This window comes from Zootermopsis nevadensis, unplaced genomic scaffold, assembly GCF_977971745.1.
Source record: "Zootermopsis nevadensis isolate Lab colony 2312 unplaced genomic scaffold, Znev_1.0 Znev_ptg000061l, whole genome shotgun sequence".
NCBI lineage: Eukaryota > Metazoa > Arthropoda > Insecta > Blattodea > Termopsidae > Zootermopsis > Zootermopsis nevadensis.
Window position 1 is genome coordinate 12,878,921 of NW_028259192.1, and position 20,164 is coordinate 12,899,084.

Consider the following 20,164-nt stretch of genomic DNA (forward strand, 5'->3'; position numbering starts at 1 on the left):
TTCCTCCCTCCATGAAACAAAGACCTTGAGAATCAAATAATAGCTTAACTAGTCAATAAATTACCTGTCTTTTGTCCTCAGTCCCTCTGGGAAAGTCCTGGAATAGTACTTTGAATTAGGTCACTACCAGTTCTTCCACATCCTTTCAGATTCATTACTCATTATCATCCTCCCATTCGACAATATATAGTCTGAGCTACTGAAGAAGCATTGTTAAATAAACTATAAATAATTATTTTGTGGAACATGAAGGTTAATTACCATGTTTACCAGAACCTGCACTCGGTAAATGTACTACTTTTAACATGTCATTAATCAAAGTGGTAAACATATTCTTTTAATGAATTTGAATTAAATGTGCTTTCTCTTGTAACTGTAATTGAACTGTTAAAGGGTTGTGATTATTTGCAGCATTAAGCCTTTTGTATTGATTGCCAGCTGAATTATGCATAAGTCAAGGAATGTATAGATCCCCTCAAAGTGAAGTGTCATACTTCATAGGTCAGCAGTGGTTGTCCATTTCAGACACGAGGTTTACAAAACACTGAATTGATGCAGCTGGTCACCAGAGAAGCCATCACTTTTAGTCACAGTGAAATCTTCAAGTCTTAATATGAATTGTAGTTTCTTGCTCAGCCTTTGTTGTTTATTTCCCTGCACTGAACTTGAAGTTTGAGTATAAGCTTTTGTCATTGTGTGACAACAAGTTCTTCATGCACATTAAACAATCTTTAAATCACTTATTTTTGTTTGAAAGTTGTAGTGCATGATATATTAGAATATCAGTTTTTGTGGAAAATAATTTTACATATTAGGTTAAGGATAGTACAATTACAGCTGGATACTATTGAGAAAAATATTTTCATTTGAGAAATCATTGATGTCCATTCTTTGCCACATAATTCATAACCATTTTGAACTAGCTTAACGGCAACGGTAAACGGAATCGGCGTAAATTGGAATGATTTTATAATGTAAATCAATGGGAAGTCAATGACATGCGTTCCCAGCACCCAAACATTGACCAGTTATATAATGGCATTACATTTAAAGCTTTGAAATAACGTAAATAAAATAAAGGGAATTTAAAAAAATTATTTTATACTTTTACAGTCGGCAATTCGTTGGTCCCCGCGATTGACCGCGATTCTTTCATGTGATTGATGTGTACATTCATCTCTGCTGTTATGCGATAGTTGCATTCATGTAAGACGGCGACCTATAGAAAATCGCATAGTAAAAATAACTCCGGTACCTCCGCAGAGATTAAATTAGTCCTTTGGAAGTTTAAAGTGCCAGGAATGAAATTGCATAAGAGCAAACTCGCATGAGCAAAAGTTTGCATTTCACAAACAGCTTTTACCGATTCATCGATTTCATTGGAGCAAATTCCCGTTAACGAAACATACATAATTGTAGAGGTGACTGTATTTATAACTTTTATTCAAAATTAGCGATGTAAGAATTACGATTTAGTATAAGAATCAGTACGAGAAACATTTTAAAACGTTATGAATAATAGTAAAATATATTTTTCCCCTTTTTGACTTTCTGGTTTCAAAATCGGCGTTATTCTGAATCAGCGCAAATCGAGGGCTGCTGTTCTTCGTCAAGGTCTTTGTGCGCCAGTATCAGCTGCCCGCTGTTGTCAGAAAAAAAAATTCAGCATGATTTTCCCCATGTTATAGTTGGGACTATAATTTCTAAAGGTGGAAAACCAGAACGAAGGAAAGAGAGCACTTAAGATTGTGAGAATTGTGAGCATGTGGACTGCATTAATTTGCCTCAGGACATGGACAATTGGCGGATTGTAGTGAAGATGGTAATAAACCTTCAGGATCAATATACTCAAGAAATTCCTTGATCGGTGGTAATAAATTGTGATTCAAAGAATAGAGGCAACTGAGGCAGAAAAAGGCTTAAAGAAAAAGAAGGAAGATGGCTGTCTTCTGGGCTGTTGCGCCGTAAACTGGTAGAAGACTACCGATATTTCAGAGGCCCTTGCTGTCTCAAGCCCTGGTGATGATGGGCCTTACCTAGAAGGAGAATACTCTATTAACTTGATACTATCTCTCATCATGATTGTAGTGAGGGCAGTAGCCCAATCGGTAACATAGTGTACTAGTATTCGACTTCCTTTCACCACGCTGAGTTTAGGTCAATAGTGGTCCTTACAGCAATGCGTCTGTAACGTTGAAAGGACAGAAATGATTGCAATGGAAAGTTGTTTCCGTGAATTGGATTTTGATCTGTGATTTGACTAGTTTGTCATCGGTGATGCAAATACGGAGTGGTGGTTTGTTAAGGATGTTACAAACTTGGATGCACTTATAAATTGAATAATTTATATTTTGTGTATTGTTCGAATCTCAAAGGTTTGGATTTCAGTTCTTAGAATGTCACTCAGCGTCAAGAATACGAGAACATGTGGCATTAATTTGTTATCTGAGCTGTCAAAATATTTTGGGCATCCGCAATTTAAAAGTGATTTGCAGAGACAGGCTACTGAAGCAGTACTAAGAAGTAAGAATAAACATTGATATCATTTTTCGAGAAATCACAAAATGTCAACAACAGTTGGGAACTGGTACAGTCAGAAACTTCATTAAAGAAATGGTACCAGAAACTGTAACATTAAATTGTTGCCAACCATTCATATGAAATGAATAATTTTTTACGATAATTAAACGAAGTGTTAGGAGTTCTTGCCATTGATTGTGATTACATTAAAGACCTCTGTTTCTAAATGCAAGCGGTTTGCAATGTAATCAGTTTACTGTGAAATGTTTTTGTGGCACATTGTGATAATTATAGTAAATTAAGTAAGGTTAGTGATAGAAAGTTGCAAATATTTGCATGGAAACATCCAACACTGAAGTAAGTATATTGTAATGTTGTTGTTTTTGTTGTTGTTGTATATGTTAAAGGATTTGCACAAAATACAAAATGTGGGCTAAAAGCCTGAAGGGAAGAGTTTATGTGGAAGACCTAGGCATATATAGGAGGACTATATTAAAATGGATCTTAAGGAAATCAGTTGGAACTGTGGACTGGATTAATTTTCTTTAACATGGGGATTGGTCATGGCTACTGTGAATACAGTAATAAACTGTCCATTTACATGAGAGATGTAGAATTTTTTGACTAGCTGAGCTACTGTCACCTCTTCAAGAATGATCCATGGAATTAGGAACCATTTCTTCCCTTCTGGACATTTCTCCTATGCTATAAGTTCTTCCATGTTTAGTTCCATTTACATTGACAGTTGTTTTATTAGATTAATTTTAATTTACTAAGACAGTGACATAGTTTGAACCCATTAAATATGGTTTGGGAATGCTGACCACTAGGCCAGTTAGGTGATCCAGTTGTAATTATTATAATTTGTGTATATGAATTCTGACTCTATGGGCAGGGAAGTGTGTGTGAAGTACATATTTATTTATTATTAGTGTTCTGTCTGACGACAGGTCCATATACTATGAGCAGGGTCCTTCCATCCTCTTCAGGTTGTCAGAGACCTGTTCATATATATATACATTCTTGGCAGATGATCTGAAGTGGTTTGCCATTGCCTTCTTCTGTGTGTGTGAGTGGAGTAATTGTTGGGATGCCACGGAGAAACCGGGGAGCCACCGGAGGAAGTACATACATTCAAGAAATTCCATTTGTTAAGGAATATAAAGGTTTATCACTAGGTATCCTTGTTCTTTGACATTTCATTCTAACTCATACTACTACCACCTGTTTCCTAATTTATAATATTCTCTCCATTCACTGTTAGGTATATTATCTGTATTTTGTAGGGTGATTGTACTTCTGAATGTTACAGGAAATCAAGATGTGTTTATATCAATGCCAACAGGATCAGGGAAGTCCTTATGCTTTCAGCTTCCAGCAGTCCTTCAACAAAATAAAGTGGCTATTGTTTTTTCACCCTTGCTGGCTTTAATAAAGGTAATTTAATTTATAATTTTGTTGTTTGAGGTGTCTGTAGAATTAAGAATTCCATTGTAGAGTAGTAAGATATACACACTGTTTGTATGATGGTATTATAACACTGGTGAACCAAGATTTTATAATATGCAGACCCTTTGTTTTGTTTTGTTTTTCTGATATGGACTTTTGGTACAAACTTTTCTTATAGCACGAATTTTATTAAATAAATTTTAACATGAAGGATCAGGTTTATGTATTAACAGTGTGGTAACATATTCCATTAATTTTCAGAAGAGACCTTAAATAAAGCAGGCAATAAAGGGATTAAATATAGTAACACATCTCATAAATGATCAAAAGTACAAAGTTATTTTTCTGAGATTGTTCCTGATTCCTGTACTTTTGCAGTAATGTAATGAATGGTCAAGTTCTCCAATTCATTAATATTTATATTTGTATGTGTCTGAGTGGACTTTGGTGATGTTTACAGTTATGACGTCTTTAACGTATTATAATTTAAGTGTTTTTAGTTTATTCTTGTACCTAATGACAAATAAATGCAGTAAATATGAATTAACTTGAATGCTGGGATGGATTTAGCCATTCACAATGCAAAAGTAAGCATTTACCACTTAACAGTGTTTTGAAACTGTGGTCCTCCTACTAGAAAAGGATTTTACTTTAATTGGACTTCATAATGTGAAATGACCTTCAATGTGGTTACAAAAATAACTGGAAAGGAACTGATAATTATTTCATAGAACATATGTTTTTGTGACTTTCAATTTATTGTACTGACACCTAATGAATGATTATGAACTCTACATTGCTTAGTTTTCTTTCATGTATATGTGAGTATGTGGTTTGATTTTATAATTTACATGTTCTTCTTAAAACTAATAATACATTATATCTGAAGGATCAAATTGATCATCTCCATGAACGGAAGATTATTGCTTGTTCCATCAACTCTAAAATGAGTACCAAGGAAAGAATTCAAGTGATAAATGATCTGAAATGCAAATGTCCGCGTACTCAGCTTCTTTATGTTACTCCAGAACAAGCCAATACACACACATTCAAGGTAATATATTTTATAAATCCACAGTCTTTATGGGGGAACAGTGCTTTCTTGGTATTTTTCTGTTTGGAAAGTAACATAATTGATTATTAACCACAGTTCAACACTTGTGAAGACTGGGTTGTATTCTTTGCTATCTGACCTTCCAAGAGCAGATGAGACTGAATTTGTAGTTTCTTTCACAAGCTGTTAATTTCTTAATTAATAAGTCCTGTATTTTGTCATTTTGGGCATATAGGTAACTAACTTCTTGAAGTTGTATACTTTTAGTAAACTGATAATTGCTCAGCTCATAATGAAATCCCTGCCTCTTTGGAATCCTTCTGCTTTATCCTAAGCCAGTTGAATCTAGGCAACATTCTTACTTTCTGCTTCTTTAAGACCTATTTTAATGTTATAGTCCTGTTTATCCAAATGTATCCTAAATGGTATAGTTGGTGTAAACTTCTAGAAAGTCAGTGTTTTATGATTTTTCTGCTTGAAGAATTATACAGTTGTTGCAACTGAATTTGAGTTTGTGTTGTGTTAAAACTTAAACTGAATTTAATTATAGTCAAACGTTTACCATATTATATCATTATGTATTGGATAATATTGACTGGTTATGTTCTCTGCATTCGGAGCTTACTCATATGTTATTATCTGCTGCTAAACTTGAAAAATGCATATTTCATTTATGCATAGTTTACCCAACACAAACACAAATTAAAAATAAATTCAACTAACCTAATCTTACTTGATGAGAATACAAATACCACAATGGATAATATATACATAGTTAATAAATTCTTTTAGAATGTTTTAAAGTTTCAGTTTGTGGAATCTGTAACAAAAAATAATTTTTTTACAAATATTTTTATTTTTGAGTGTTTAAATAGGAGGCAGGAGGATAAAGTATACTGTACTTCATGGTAGACATGTAGAACATGGGGGAGGGGTGTTTGGGTGGATAGTTTGTCTTAGTGTTAGTTTTTAGTCAGTTAAATTTTTCATGACCTATATAATTAAATGTTTATTTGTTGAAGAAATGTAAAATATATCCAAATTTGAGAATAGTGGTAACTTTATTAGTGTAACTACTTCAGAGCATATTGTGAAAAGAGGTCACATATAAATTATCTCACCATATTGTTAAGATACCTTTCATCTGGAGTATCTGTTTGGATATATTACTCTGTTTATAGGTCCTAATAGATGAGCTTTACAACTTCAGCAAGCTGTCTTACATCATTGTGGATGAAGCTCATTGTGTTAGTCAGTGGGGTCATGATTTCAGACCACATTACTTGAAATTAGGCAAGCTTCGGAGCAAATACAAGGATATTCCATGGGTAGCTTTGACTGCCACTGCAAGTACTGAGGTAATTTTTGTTACTGTTACATTGTACATTTCCTCCAATCTTGCAGCAAAACATTGTTATAGGGAGGTATTAATAATGTTTGTGGAGGAAGCTGTATATGGCGTACAGTAATACCCCAGTTAACGCTGCCTCGTTTAGCGCGGTTTCATTATAGCGCTCATTGGCAATTCTCATGAGTTGCTGCCATTTCAACATCATTGCTAACACTCATGTAGGTAGCCAATTAGTTATTCAGTGCTCTTCGTACGAAATACTGTATATGTACATGGTCAACTGCCAATTTTGCCAAATATTTTCTAGTGCTTTTTACCCATCATGTCGGGAAAAAAGTTTTCAAGTGATGCAAAGGAAAAGTATTTCTCTGGATGTGAAACTGCTAGTGCTAAGCTGGCCCCTCATATAAAACAATTAAATAAGTTTCATTATTGTTCTAAAGGTATTTGTATTTTCACCCATCTGATATATACAAATGCTATAATGACCCTGTTTAGCGCTGTTTTTGTTAGTGCTCCACTTTCTAGGAACGTATTCTGAGTGTTAACTGGAGTATTACTGTATTTAAAAAATTTCCAGACTGACTTCAAGGCAACATTCCTGTAGTTAATTGAAAGTCTAATTCCTATAATTGTAGAATACAGTCTGCTGGATCATTTGTTATTATTCTGGAAATTGTAAGATGTGCCATTCAGAAGTCATACTTTATAAAGTAAGGTCATGGGCAGTGCTGTTTATGTTGTTCCCCACCTCAAAATGACAGACTTTAAAGAACAGTGCACTGTGCACGTGCATTGAGGTCTGTTTAAAACCATGCAGAATTGCTACAGAAACCTATGACATGTCAAAACTTCCTTTTGGTGAGGAAACAGTAAACAGAATTCAAGCATTTGAGTGAGTTTTCACATTAAAAAGTGGAATGATATCTCATAACATTACTGAATTTTTAGTTGTTTTTTAGTTTTATTTTATTTATTGTGTTGATGGAATTGTGTGTCAGGTATTTGTCACTAGGGGACAAAATGTGAGTTGTTATTTCTACACAGCTGTTCAGTGGTTTCTGTAGAAAGTTGTGCAACAAACATGTTCTGAGAAATGGTGTACTGTGTCAGGTTATGCCACCACATCAATGTACCTGTTCATTCTATTTTGTCTCTGCAGGAATTTCTAGCCAGAAATCATATTTCTGTTCTCTTCCACCTTTCTTACTCTCCATTTCTAATGCAGTGTTACTCTTAATTTAATTTTTCAAAACCCAAAATAAGATGCATGCATTAAAAATACAAAACTTGACAACAACAAAAATACTGAGCACAGGGCACTAGAGGAACTGGTAAATATATAACACTTAGAGTGTTACTGAATGAATGGATTTGCATATTAAATTGCGGAAAATTCAACAGGTGTTGTCACAAAAATATTGAGTGTTTGGTGGAAGGTTTAAAATTGTTTGGTTGGCTGGGTTCAAGAATAGTGTTATAAGGTGTTTACCCTTTACCATATATTCTGTATGTTGTGTGAATGAGTTAACCTTCAGCATCCATGCATTATTGTATACATGCAGTTCAGCTGCCTCCATCATCAGGGTGATCATCACCCTGATGACGGAGACATCAAGCGCCTCCAAAATGTCTGCAACTTCTGCCAGACTACATGGTGCAACAACCCAGAAGACAATAATATTCATATTCACTGCTCTGAGAACCCGACTCTCAGTGGTAAAAGATGTTGGAATAAGCAATGATTGTCAGTTGCTAGGAACGTGCATGGCATATTTTATGGTTCTATTTTTAGATTTTCTTTATGAAAATAACACTGAATATCATTCACAGTCTTGGGGTTTGATCTATAGATATCCTTGATCTGCACTGAGAATTTTATAACAACAGGTGGTTTTTCTTTTATGTAAAATTATGTCCCTTGCCATTGAACTCTTCTGAATAACTTATTGTAAAGAAAGAAATTAAATATTTTTGAAAATCTCTTCTTAAATATTCTTTTCTTTAGGTTGTTGTTGACATCATTAAGCATTTGCAGCTACAGAAACCAGTTGGGAAATACAAATTCCCATGCTACCGTTCAAATTTGTTTTATGATGTTGTATTTCAAAATGCAATGGCAAACCCATTTGAAGATTTGAAGGATTTCATCCATGATCAGCTCAGTGATGATCCTGAGGTAGAAAAACAGGTAAGTTTTGGTAATTTTTCATAAGTATATTAGACAAACAGCTACTTCATATTATATTTTCTGTTGTGTGCATTAGTTGGTTCATAATTTGTACTGTTTTCCAAATGTTGTTATGGTGTCATAAATTAGAGGGTGAGACTGGCATAGCAGAATAGATGAAAAATTCATACAAATGTTTGGTTGGAAAACTTTAAAGGATGAGAACACTTAATGAGATTTTGATGCAGGTGCAATAATATTATTCAGATTCATTTTAAATAAGGTGTGAGAATTAGAACCACATTCAAGTGACTCAGAGATAAGTCCACAATGGGCTGTTTTGAACATCTCCATAATAAGCCTTCATATTCAATAAAAGGTCAAAATTTCTTTACTGTTAGTTTTCAAGAAGGATTCTGGTCCATTGAGGTGGTGTGTTTTTCATTTGAGTTCCAGTTATGTAAAAATATATTCAGAGACTCAGTAGTTAGAAGGAAGGCTGGTAATGTTTGATGCTTAGGTGAAAATTTGCCCATTTTATTATGAACAAGTGGGAGATATGAGAAAGGCATACAAAATTTTAATAGGAAAATCTGAAGGAAAGAGACCAATTGAGAGATCTAGGCAGTGATAAGAGGGTAAGGTTCTTTTGTAGATGGTTAGATACAGTAATTCAAAACATAATTTTAATGTTTGTGATTATATAAAGTGTGATTAAAATGTGTGTGTATTACAGTACTACATACAGGTGTCCCGCAATAGGATGTCTATAGCTTAACTAAGTGATCCTGGGATCATTTTGAGTAGAAGAGTTCTAATTAACATGGGTCTGATCTGCAACAATTTGTCAAGAAAATCATAAATAAGAAATATCATTTTATTGCATTTTTAATGTTTATAATTTCATTACAATTTACTTTTCAGGAATACATATGACTACATTCTGAATTTACTATCATATTTGTGCCTCGAAATGGCCACCGTTATTGTCGAGGCATTTTTGAGCTCTTTCTGTAAGAGAATTGGTCTTCATTACAGTAGCTTGATCATTTTTTATGTAATCACTGCACTTCATTATTTTCTCCTCAATCTGGGCCCTTGTGTTTGACTTAGTGTACACAAGAGATTTTATGTGCCCCCAGAGGAAGTGATCGGATGATCTTGGGAATTTAGTGAACTTTTTTCAAATCAAAGCTCTAATCATGATAACACCATTTTGCAGGTAAGCCATTTAACTGTAATGTAGCAAAATTTGCGTATGCTACAAGGGGTTGTACTAACAATTGGCAATTACATAACCAGAGCATGGTAAATGCTAATTCCCGCTATGTTGACAAACTGTTGCAGATCGGACGAATGTTAATTAGAACTTTTCAACTCTAAATGATTCCAAGATCACGTAGTTAAGCTATGGACATCCTATTGCGGGTTATCCTGTATATAGATTAATTTAATTTGGTATTTAACTTATATCTAAAAGTCTGCAGTTGCTGTTAACCATGGAAAACAGACAGCATGTTAATGGTAGGTTCTGGAACTTTTAACTCTGTGGGAGTAGGACTCAAAAGCTCAACACCACTAATACTATAACTTGCCATTGGACATGATTCTTAGCCAGTTCCATCTATTTTTGGATCTCACATTTCATCTCCTTAAGTTACATTTCAGTGTCCAGTGCCTACTTCTGCTGCATTTCAAATCAGAAACATTATTTTTTAAGTGTAGTTTATGAAGGAAAATTGGTTACACTGCAGCTCATACATCTTATGTAATTTGTTCACAGAGAAACAGAGGTTGTGGAATAATTTATTGTCGCACTAGAGACGCTACAGAAGAAGTAGCAAGGTACCTGACTCTTAAAGGTGTGCGGACAATAGCATATCATGCAGGTATTAGAGTCATCATTTCCCAAACATTGTAGTTTGAGAAATACAGTGTAAATGCAAAGAAAGATTTTATTTACTCTTGTTTTTTCTTTTAAGGATTGCGTATAAAGGAAAGGATACAAATACAGGAGGACTGGATGGCTGGAAAGTATCCAGTAATAAGTGCTACTGTTAGTTTTGGGATGGGTGTCGATAAAAGCTCTGTGAGGTATGTATAACTGTGAAGATAATGATGTTAGTTCACAGGATTATTTTATGAATATATTTACTATATAAAAGAAGGAAGCAGATTCTTCATTCTTTCCACTGTCTCTTTCCACAGTTGACATTTATTGTTCTTTGATTGTTTGCTTGTTTTTGTTTTTGTCTTTTTGCACCCCAGCATGTACGTACTTTGTGATTTTAAATCAGGGACTTAAAGGAAGGAAAGGATTTGTAGTTATTTTCAGTCTTTTCATTCAATACAGTGAGTGTAAGCAAATACCCAACAACTCACTTGAGAAGGGCAACATCTTATTTCAGTAAGGTTCCAATTGTGTCTATATACTGCAGTGATGACCTATATTTTGTGATCATTGATAGAGAATATGGATTCATCTGGCTCAGGATAAAAACTGGTGAGGGGCTTTGTAAACATAGTAATGAACCTTTGGGTTTTATAAAATGTGGGAAATTTCTTGACTAAGTGTACTGTTAGCTTCTCAAGAAAAACTCTGTTGCATGGATTTATTTAGTTAACAGAAAATTTGCATCTTGGGTATTTTGTAAAATTCTAATTATGTAGTTAGAACATAATTAGGCCTGCTTAAATCACTATTAGTGTGCCATTTGGAAGGGAAACTAGTAGCAGGTAACAAACTTAACTGAGCACTCTTTGACAATTAGAATGGTGATTGCTGTACTTTTTCTTTGGTGATTTTAAAAGTGTTGACATGTGTAATAGTGTGTTACACTGAGAATACTGGTAGCATCTGCATTACATGAAGTTGGTAACCTCGGTGAAATGGAAGTTCTTTACTACATGGAAAAAGTTGTCACTGTAACTAAATAAGCTGAAGAAGATGAAAATGATAACCTTCTGGGATATTGCACCATCTACACTCATAGAAGTTTATTGACATTGAAGAGGTTCTTACTACTTTCATCAGGAAGTACCTCTGAAACATAGGTCTGATCCGCTCTCCCCTTCTTAACAACAGTCGAAAGGGGGAGGAGGTATTCAGTTCTATATGTCGTAGGTTAGCTTGACCCACGCCCCTGAAAATGGTTTACTCAAAACACAGCAAAGTACAATTGAAAATAAAACCATTTACTGTCTTAAAACAAATAGCAATACATACACATTACCAGGGGTCATTGATAAAACTATCACAAACAAAGAAACTCGCAAACAAAACATATTAAGTACAACAAAAATCCCCACGACACGGCTTACTCTCGGCAATACTCAATTCGTCTCCCTGGCCTTGACGACCCCGAGGGACCAAGAATAACCCCGAAACACAGTGGTTGGCCCATTCACCAACACAACAAATCCAATACCAATCTGGACGGGCAACTACAATGAGAAAACAAATACAGACCAATGTCGCCTCAAAGGGAGTGCCCAGCCGGAGAGAACGTTGCCAACCGAATCTGTAGCTACAGCCAGAGGGAGCGTCTGTGGTCTAACGAGAAGAGTTCAGCCCAAATCAGTCCCCTCTCTCCTAAGTCGGCCTATCCTCCCCACACGCATGCACACCCCTTTCAAAGTTTCGCCGTCGCAACATCAGAACCAGATGTACGTAGTCGGCTCAGGTCAACTCCTACCGGACTACATCGTGCAATATCCCAGAAGGCTGTCATCTTCATGGGAACCTGAAATCTCACATAATCTTATTAGAAAGTTTGAAGATTATTAACAATTTAATTAAACTTTCTGGCTTGGTATCTGTTCCAACACATCCATACACAAACTATGGAGCCTTCTGATTCTTTCCTTTTATTGCTGTAAACTCTGAAAGTAAAACACTTTTCAGATTCGTTGTCCACTGGTGTGTACCACAGAATATGGCGTCCTATTACCAAGAATCTGGACGTGCAGGTCGAGATGGGAAGCCATCTCATTGTCGGATATATTATTCCAAGAAAGAAAGGGAGACTGTGAATTTTCTTCTTCAAAAGAATATAAAAACTGCCAAGACACCTTCCGGTACAGAGAAAGCAACCTATGCTTATAAGGGTTTTAAAAAGATGGTGGAGTACTGTGAAGAAGTAAAGTAAGTTTTTACTTCATGGATTATAACTTAGCTGATTGGAACAGATTTTTACCTACTTTCTGTAATTATAATTTGATCCTGTAAAGGTTATTATAAGCTGATTTGATTTTGTTATTTAACTAACCAGTTCAGGATTACAAAAGTATTTAACTTTATGAAATGATATGAGGGCTGGAAATTAAAGTAAATGAAGAGGAGTCATAATAACTGAGCTGAAATGTGGAAAGGGGTGATAGAAATTGATTTGACATTTGTATATGTAGAAGTGGCACTAGAAAGCAATGGATGTTAGTAGGAGAAAGAACTTTAATAGTTGTCTGGCCAGAGCTCAAATATCAGTTGTATTGTTCCTTTCATTGCTGTTGAATTCTCTTGACTCTGGAGTGGTTGTACTTCATAGTTGTGAAGTTAATTTTTATCCATTACCTTGACCTTTGCAAGAAGATTACTATTATAAGATATACATGCTTACGTTTAGTTAAATATTTTACTTGTTTGTTGTCTAAAATAAATTATACATTTTCTGAAACTGCGACTTAAAATTTTTCTTCTGCCTTTTATCTCAGAATTTTACATTTGTATAGTCTGATTAAAATAGATTACAGATTCAGATAAAAATGTCCTGGTTGTGTTTTGTAAACAATTATTGCCTTTGTTTTTCAGTAAGTTTGGGTTTTTTATTGTGAATCACTTAGTTCAAATTGAAAGAGGCACTACATGAAGGTGATTCACTGCACCTCTCCCCACCTTCCAGAGTATCAGTTTATGCATATACTGGAGTGCTGTGACACGCATTTGACCTAAGAGAGAGGACATAAGAGAAGAATGAAAAAACTGGATAATGACGAGCTTCACAATTTTTACCCTTTACAAAATCAAATCAAAGTAATCGAGACAGGCAGGACACAAAGCATGTACAGGAAAGAGGAGATATGCATACAGAATTTCCCAAAAATGAGTGGAATTCTTTACCAGATGAGAACAACTATCAACTTCTTAAGAATTGTACTCCATAGACTTACTTTTCAGACAGCAGAACTGCTTACATTTTTTCAAGAGTAATTTTGTACTGCACAGTATTCCCAACTTCTTCATTCCTAAGTTTGTCATTTATTATTTTCCATATTGTGCTTCTTCCACATTTTTATACTTATTTTATTTTTTATTTGAGTTTACGTCTGCTACAAATGATAGCAATGGTATAAAGTATATATTTTATATTGCATTTTTATGCTTTATTGGCATTTCATAGTTCCAAATTAAAACACTTAATGCAGTTCTATATTGCCCTGAATCTTCCTGGTAATTTCATGTTTCATGGTGAATGGAAATGTTAATTATTATTCCTTATCCTGTTACAGATGCAGGCATTGTAGTTTTGCTACTTTTTTTGGTGATGAACCTCCTCCCTGTAAGACACAGAAGCAATGTGATGTATGCAAAAATCCGAGGAATGTTGAAAAATATATTGAAGAGTTCTACAAAAATTTGTCTAACGGTACTATCCTCATGCTGAGAGGTGATGGAGCAGATCTGTATGGTGAAGGAAGGCGGGGCGCAAAGAGGTAATTTTCCTATTATGATTGATAATTCCATTAAATTTAAAACTAATGAGAATAATACATGAAAGGGCATTGGCAAGACAGTCCATTTCATTAAATATAGATAAATTGCCCATTCTTCACCCAGGTTTTTCTTCTTAAAATAAACTGTGTTGGAATAATGATATTGTTGTACAAAAGGCTGTGCTGTCATTTAATAAACTTTTCTGTTTACATGTATAGTAGATTAATTATCTACATGCATCTTTGTTAAATTTCATAAACAGTGTAAGCAATAATGGTCTATTTGTATCTTATATAAGAAGATAAATTGGTTATAGAGAAGCTGAATATTATGAGTCAGAAGAGAAAGAGCGACATGAAAAAAAGGCAAAAAAACAATTGCAAGATTTAATCCAGAAGCAGTTTTCCCTGCGCCGTAAATCATCTTGTCAAGAGAATGAGGAGACTTCAGCAAAATACTCCAGGGTTCGTGCAGCTGACAGTACAGGAGTCAAAGTCAATGGATTGACAGTTAGTGTAAGTATGTTTATTTTGACTGGAAACTCACTTTCTTCCATGATACGTTACAGTTACTGAATCACTTCCATGTAGACAATCTGTAATGTTAGTCATTGCTGTTATAGTGATCAGAACAAGATAAAAATATATGAATGAAGGATTTGAATTATTTCTTCTCTTATTCTTCACAATTATAAATGTGAGGGTAGTATATAATATAACTAAAAATGAGTGTGAGAATGGGTGTAAATGTTTCAGCAACAGAAACTCCACTGATTTTATTAGTGTCTTAGAATAGTTTTGCTGAATAAAGAACAACCATTGGTATAACGAACTGAAGCCCAATTGTATGGTGCTAGTTTTGCTTCCATATTACTTTAAATTTTCATGTTAGAGCCTTTTAGCATAAAAATGTTTTGCGTGCAAAATCTGCAGATATGTTCATAATTAAACTCTACTAAATTTTATTTTCTTACCTAAAATACTTTTCTTTTGTTAGTGGCAGTGTGGAGTTATATCTTTCTAGCAAGGAGAACTTGCAGATGGGTATTTTAGTAGTTCTTGATTATTACTTCAATAAAGAAAGTTATCTGCAGTACTTATGAATTCTGTTTCCATTTTATTTGGGCTGTTACATTGTTTTTACTAGCTTAAGACTTGGTGAATATAAGTGGATGCAGAGAAAAGTAAATGTAAGTTCATGTCGTGTCACCAAAAACTCTAATATAAAAATAGTTAATGAATTCTTCAGTAATGTGGTTTGTTATGGGGTTGATGGTAACAATCAAACTTACTTTCAAGAAGACTTATGGGCAGGTTAAATTTGAGAATGCTTCCTACTATTCAGTTCACATTATTTTGACTACCCGTCTTATATGAAAATCCTAACATTAAAATATACAGAGCTATTGTTTCCCTATCCTTATGTATGTGTAACATGGTTCCTCACATTAAGGGAACAATACTGATTAAGGTTACAATATTTTAAAACAGGTGCTGAGAAGAATATTGCAATTAGAGAGGGTTAAAGTGACAATAGGATAGAGAAAATTACTTAATAAGGAGTTTCATAATTTACACTCACCAAGTATTGTTAGGGTATTCAATCAACATGTATGAGCTTAGTGGGGAATGTAGCATGCATTGGAGAATTGATAAAAACAATACAAAAGATTAGTCAGAAAACCAGGAGCGAAGAGTCCACTCAGGAGACATGAGTGTAGACTGAATAATAAAGGACTCTGCTGTGTGCAGTTAACTATATTCATAATGTTTACGGAACTGTAATTTTTTTGGATGATGAGCAGGTCATATTGACCTTGTTGTTACTTCTGTTGTAGGTACGAGAATCCTACTTAAGTCTGTTGGTTGAGAATCTGAAGAAAAACTATGAACGGTGTCACATGGTAGATCCTTCTCAGCATTCTCTTTCCACCGCTGATATAGAAATATGTGCCATTGACATGGAGTATGAAGCTTTTACATCCAACAAGGTAGCAAGTTTATACCGAAGAGTGATAGTGAAATTGGTGAGTTGCATACAAAGTGTGAAATACCTTTTGATTTAGCTCTGGTATTAAGTTTTGGTGTTTTACTTTCTTGGTTATCATTGCAGTCTTAACTTTTAATATAATTACTGTAAGGCATAATCAATTCAAAACTGGAAAATAAAAGTGATCTTATCTTGGTATTATATATTAAGTCTTTATACACTGGTTTGTAAACCTGTGTATGGTTCTGTCTGGCTAGATATTTCCTAGTGTTTAAATTTTAATTTCTAAAGACTCAAAGTATGTATGTCACTTTAAAAAAAAGGCTTGCAGTATCATGATATTTTTGAAGTATGTTGCCCAAAAAATGTTTTTCCTTTAAATATCAAACTCATATAAATCATACAGAATTTAGATATGCAGACCTCAAAGAGAACAAACCATATTACCATTACAAATGTAAGTACAGTCTTGAAGAAGACTTTGCTGTTTGTTACGACAACCAAGCGGAAACTATAAATTGACCGTTGGAGTGATAATTTAAAGATACAAACAGTAATGCAAGTGGTATGTGTAATTATCACTGACCTATAAGGATTAAAGGTTATTATTAGAATATTACTTTATATGTAGTAAATACTTACATTTTATATCTCTAGCTTTGCACTTCAAGATCCCTTTGATGGCAATAGCAATACACTATGAAACTCAATGTGAAATGTTGCTGTTTTTTTTGCATTTCCACCAAAGGTACCTTGAACTGCAAAACTTAATTTAAAGGGCTGAATTAAGGAAAATATTTTTGCATAATATTAAATTATTACTGTAGGTTTAATCATTTGCCATTATTGACTTTTCATGTTTGTTTTAGATAGCCGATATTAAAAAGGATATAGAATTAATGTCACTTTATCAGAAGCTGAAGGAATTCAAACCCAGAGGAAACCTATCACTGCATGATGCAGTGGCTCAGGTGAAGAGTAACCTTAAAAATGGGGATGAGAACAAGAACAAGTTGATGGAAATTGTACCTGCATCTCAACTTCTTACTAAGAATGATACTCATAGATCAAAACAAGTGCTTAATAAGGTGGCAAAGAATAAAAGATGTCCTAGAAAAATATCAAGTTTAAATGTGGATTCTTTGTCACAGCAGTGTATAGAATCTTATTTCAAAAAGGTTGAATCTGGTTGTTCAGAAGTTGATAGTGGGAAGTCTACTGAAGAAAGTACATTGACTGATTACAAGGAGAGTGATGGTTCTAGTAATATTAGCTCAAGTGAAAGCAGTAGTAGACAGTCTCTTCGAAACATTCCTTTCATGGCAGAAGATGTGGATGGTTCCGACTCTACACAAGAATTTGACTGTGAAGAATACAATGAAGAGGAAATATTGAACAGTGATGATGAAATTGAATTCAGTCAGCAGGAACATAATGAAACTCTAGAAGGTGAAATTGTAGATAATGAAATGGGTATAATATGTCAGAGTTTATCACAGGATAATGAGTATTTAAATAGGACTGTAGTGAAAACAGAAGTATGTATGAATATTGAACATAAAAATAATGGTGATATGTGTTTGGTTAAGAAAGAGATGACAGCTGACCTTTCCAGAGTTAAAATAGAAAATTCTTGCATGACATCAAGAGAAGGATATAATCAGCCACTGTACACTGAATCTTGTAACTTTAGAGTGAAACAAGAAAAACAAATCTCTCATGTTGTGGCTGCTGTGAAGACTAATCATGGGAAGGAAACCATGACAGAGAATTGTAAACAGACAGAGAAGAAGAGGAAACAATCACAGGGCCTGCTTGGAGATAAGAGTGATGATGAAATGTGTCTAGAATTGGTGCTTGGTGATCAGAGAGGTTCTAAGCACAATAACTTATCCTTAAGTGTTTCACTTAAACCAGAAAGAGACAGTAGTTTAACACATGACAAGGTACAGACAAATAAAATGGATAAATTGTCATTCCCTTTGAAGAATACAAGTAATAACTATAATATTAAGGAAGTGTGTGAAGTGCAGGAAGTTACATTCACACCTGTGAACAAAAGTTCAAAATATCATAATGTACAAAACACTTCAGAACATCTCAAGGATAAGCAGGATGATATGCAAAGCAATGATAATGATACTGCCAAAGTGAGTAGGCAGATTGTAGCAGACACTGTGGTAAAACATCTTATGCCATTCTACAAGGAGAAGAGGATAGCGTCAAGGGATTTGTTCAAATTGTTAGCCCGGCAACTGGCGCAACACTTACTTGAACACTGTAGAACAGGTAAGTTCAGTTTCCTTGCTACATTCTTGTTGTCACATCAAAACATTTTTATGGTGCAAAGCTTATTACCATTTTGACAAGAACCTACCACCAGGCCATATCCTGAATTAGATGAATCCATTTTACTTTCACACTTTTTTTTAAACAATTTGTTCAATATTATTCCCTCTTTAATCCTGTTTCCCAGTGGTCTCACCCATTCAGGTTTCCTGACTAAAATGTTGTATGCATTTTATTTGCCTCATGCTTACATACTGAGTGATGGCAAAGAACTTAAAAATATCAAATTACTGATTGGGTAAAATTTGGAATGCTGCAAGGGTTGAAGCCAAATTTAACAAATTACTGCTGGACATATTACATTTTACATAACTGTACAAGCATGCAGGCAAACTACATGCTTTCTGAACCATTTTTTCACACTACAAAGTTGTAAGTTATTGAAGTATTTGTTTAAAATTGTTACAGATGAAGCAACTGTGAAGAAGTTTGTTGATGTTTTCTTTAAGACCCACAAAACTGTCAGCACTGAATCAGATGTGTGTATTCCACTTGAGAAGTAAAAGGTTCACTTAATTGGATTAATGGCATTGCATTCTTAGAAGGTGCAAGATTAGAATTGATTTCATAATACATAATTCTAAAGGACAATGAAACGTTAAATAAGCGTATTTGTTAATCTTCCTGAAATAAGTTCCACCATGTATTTTCTTTAAGAGGGTATGTAAAGTTTCTTCAAGTTTGTTAGTAAAAGTTTACCACGAAAAAAGGTTAATTTCATTATTTTAATATGTATTTTCTTTACTTAACATATAGGCTACCATGGTGATTGTCATGAGTATTAATTTCAGTTCCATGGGAGATGCTAGTGGGTCACAGGACTATCATTATATGGAGGTTCAGTTTTCATGGAGTGAAACAATGCATATCAAACATCACAGCTGAGACAGGAAGAAGTTTGTGAGTGTCACTAGAGTGTCTCTCAGTTCATACAGGAAGAGTTATGTATATATAAAGGTTCACTGGTGGGTCAGAGGATGAAATTTATACCTGGCAAGACTTGCTTGGAAGCTAATATGTTAAACTGTGTGTATAATATTGGCATTTGGGCATCTTTATAAGCAGGTAGTGAATCATTAGCAGTCTTTGATTTTCTTGCATTTTAATTCACTAATTGCCCATTTTTGCCCTGCTTCCTCTCCTTGGTTAACTTGTCTGTTTACACTTATTCAGGCTGTTTGCAGCAGTGTATCATATATGTCTGGAGGTTGAATATCTGAGGCTTCAGGGTATGCTGCTTTGAGACATGAATAAAACAGACTGTGGAATCCTCCTCCTCTCCCCCCTTCACAGAAGACAGTTTCCACTGTTGCTAGATAAGATTAGTTCTTCTACTTTGCCAACATGAGATTATTTTTTACAGAAAAAGTTCATCCACTGCCAAGACATTGAAGGCATCATGGCTATATGCCTATTATATTATAGTTTGTATGAGTGGTGCTTTTATTCTTAAGATATTCTCTTCTTCTATGGCTCTCTGGTCTGTATTCAGTCCATGGCCTCTCTTCCATTCGGTCCTTCTGTTAGGTCCGTCTGTCCAAGGTTTAGGTTTTGAAACATCATTCTTTTTAC

At 34.5% G+C, this 20,164-nt stretch overlaps 1 protein-coding gene across 1 annotated transcript; it reads left to right on the top strand.

Moving 5' to 3' along the window:
* The first annotated feature begins 2,060 nt into the window (after window positions 1–2,060).
* LOC110838954 (RecQ5 helicase) lies at window positions 2,061–19,315 on the top strand. The gene is made up of 13 exons (XM_087340180.1): window positions 2,061–2,523; window positions 3,833–3,957; window positions 4,859–5,023; window positions 6,205–6,381; window positions 8,383–8,565; window positions 10,328–10,433; window positions 10,527–10,638; window positions 12,449–12,688; window positions 14,050–14,253; window positions 14,571–14,769; window positions 16,092–16,280; window positions 17,113–18,532; window positions 19,001–19,315. Exons 1-13 carry the CDS (start codon window positions 2,397–2,399, stop codon window positions 19,093–19,095), a joined length of 3,342 nt encoding a protein of 1,113 aa, XP_087196306.1. The 5' UTR covers window positions 2,061–2,396; the 3' UTR covers window positions 19,096–19,315.
* Window positions 19,316–20,164: the final 849 nt, after the last annotated feature.

Excerpts from the sequence above, each read along its gene's own strand:
- LOC110838954 (XM_087340180.1), top strand. The coding sequence starts at position 2,397 with ATGTCACTCAGCGTCAAGAATACGAGAACATGTGGCATTAATTTGTTA. Across the intron at positions 10,434-10,526 it reads GACAATAGCATATCATGCAG|GATTGCGTATAAAGGAAAGG; the intron begins GTATTAGAGTCA and ends TTTTCTTTTAAG. Across the intron at positions 14,770-16,091 it reads TCAATGGATTGACAGTTAGT|GTACGAGAATCCTACTTAAG; the intron begins GTAAGTATGTTT and ends CTTCTGTTGTAG.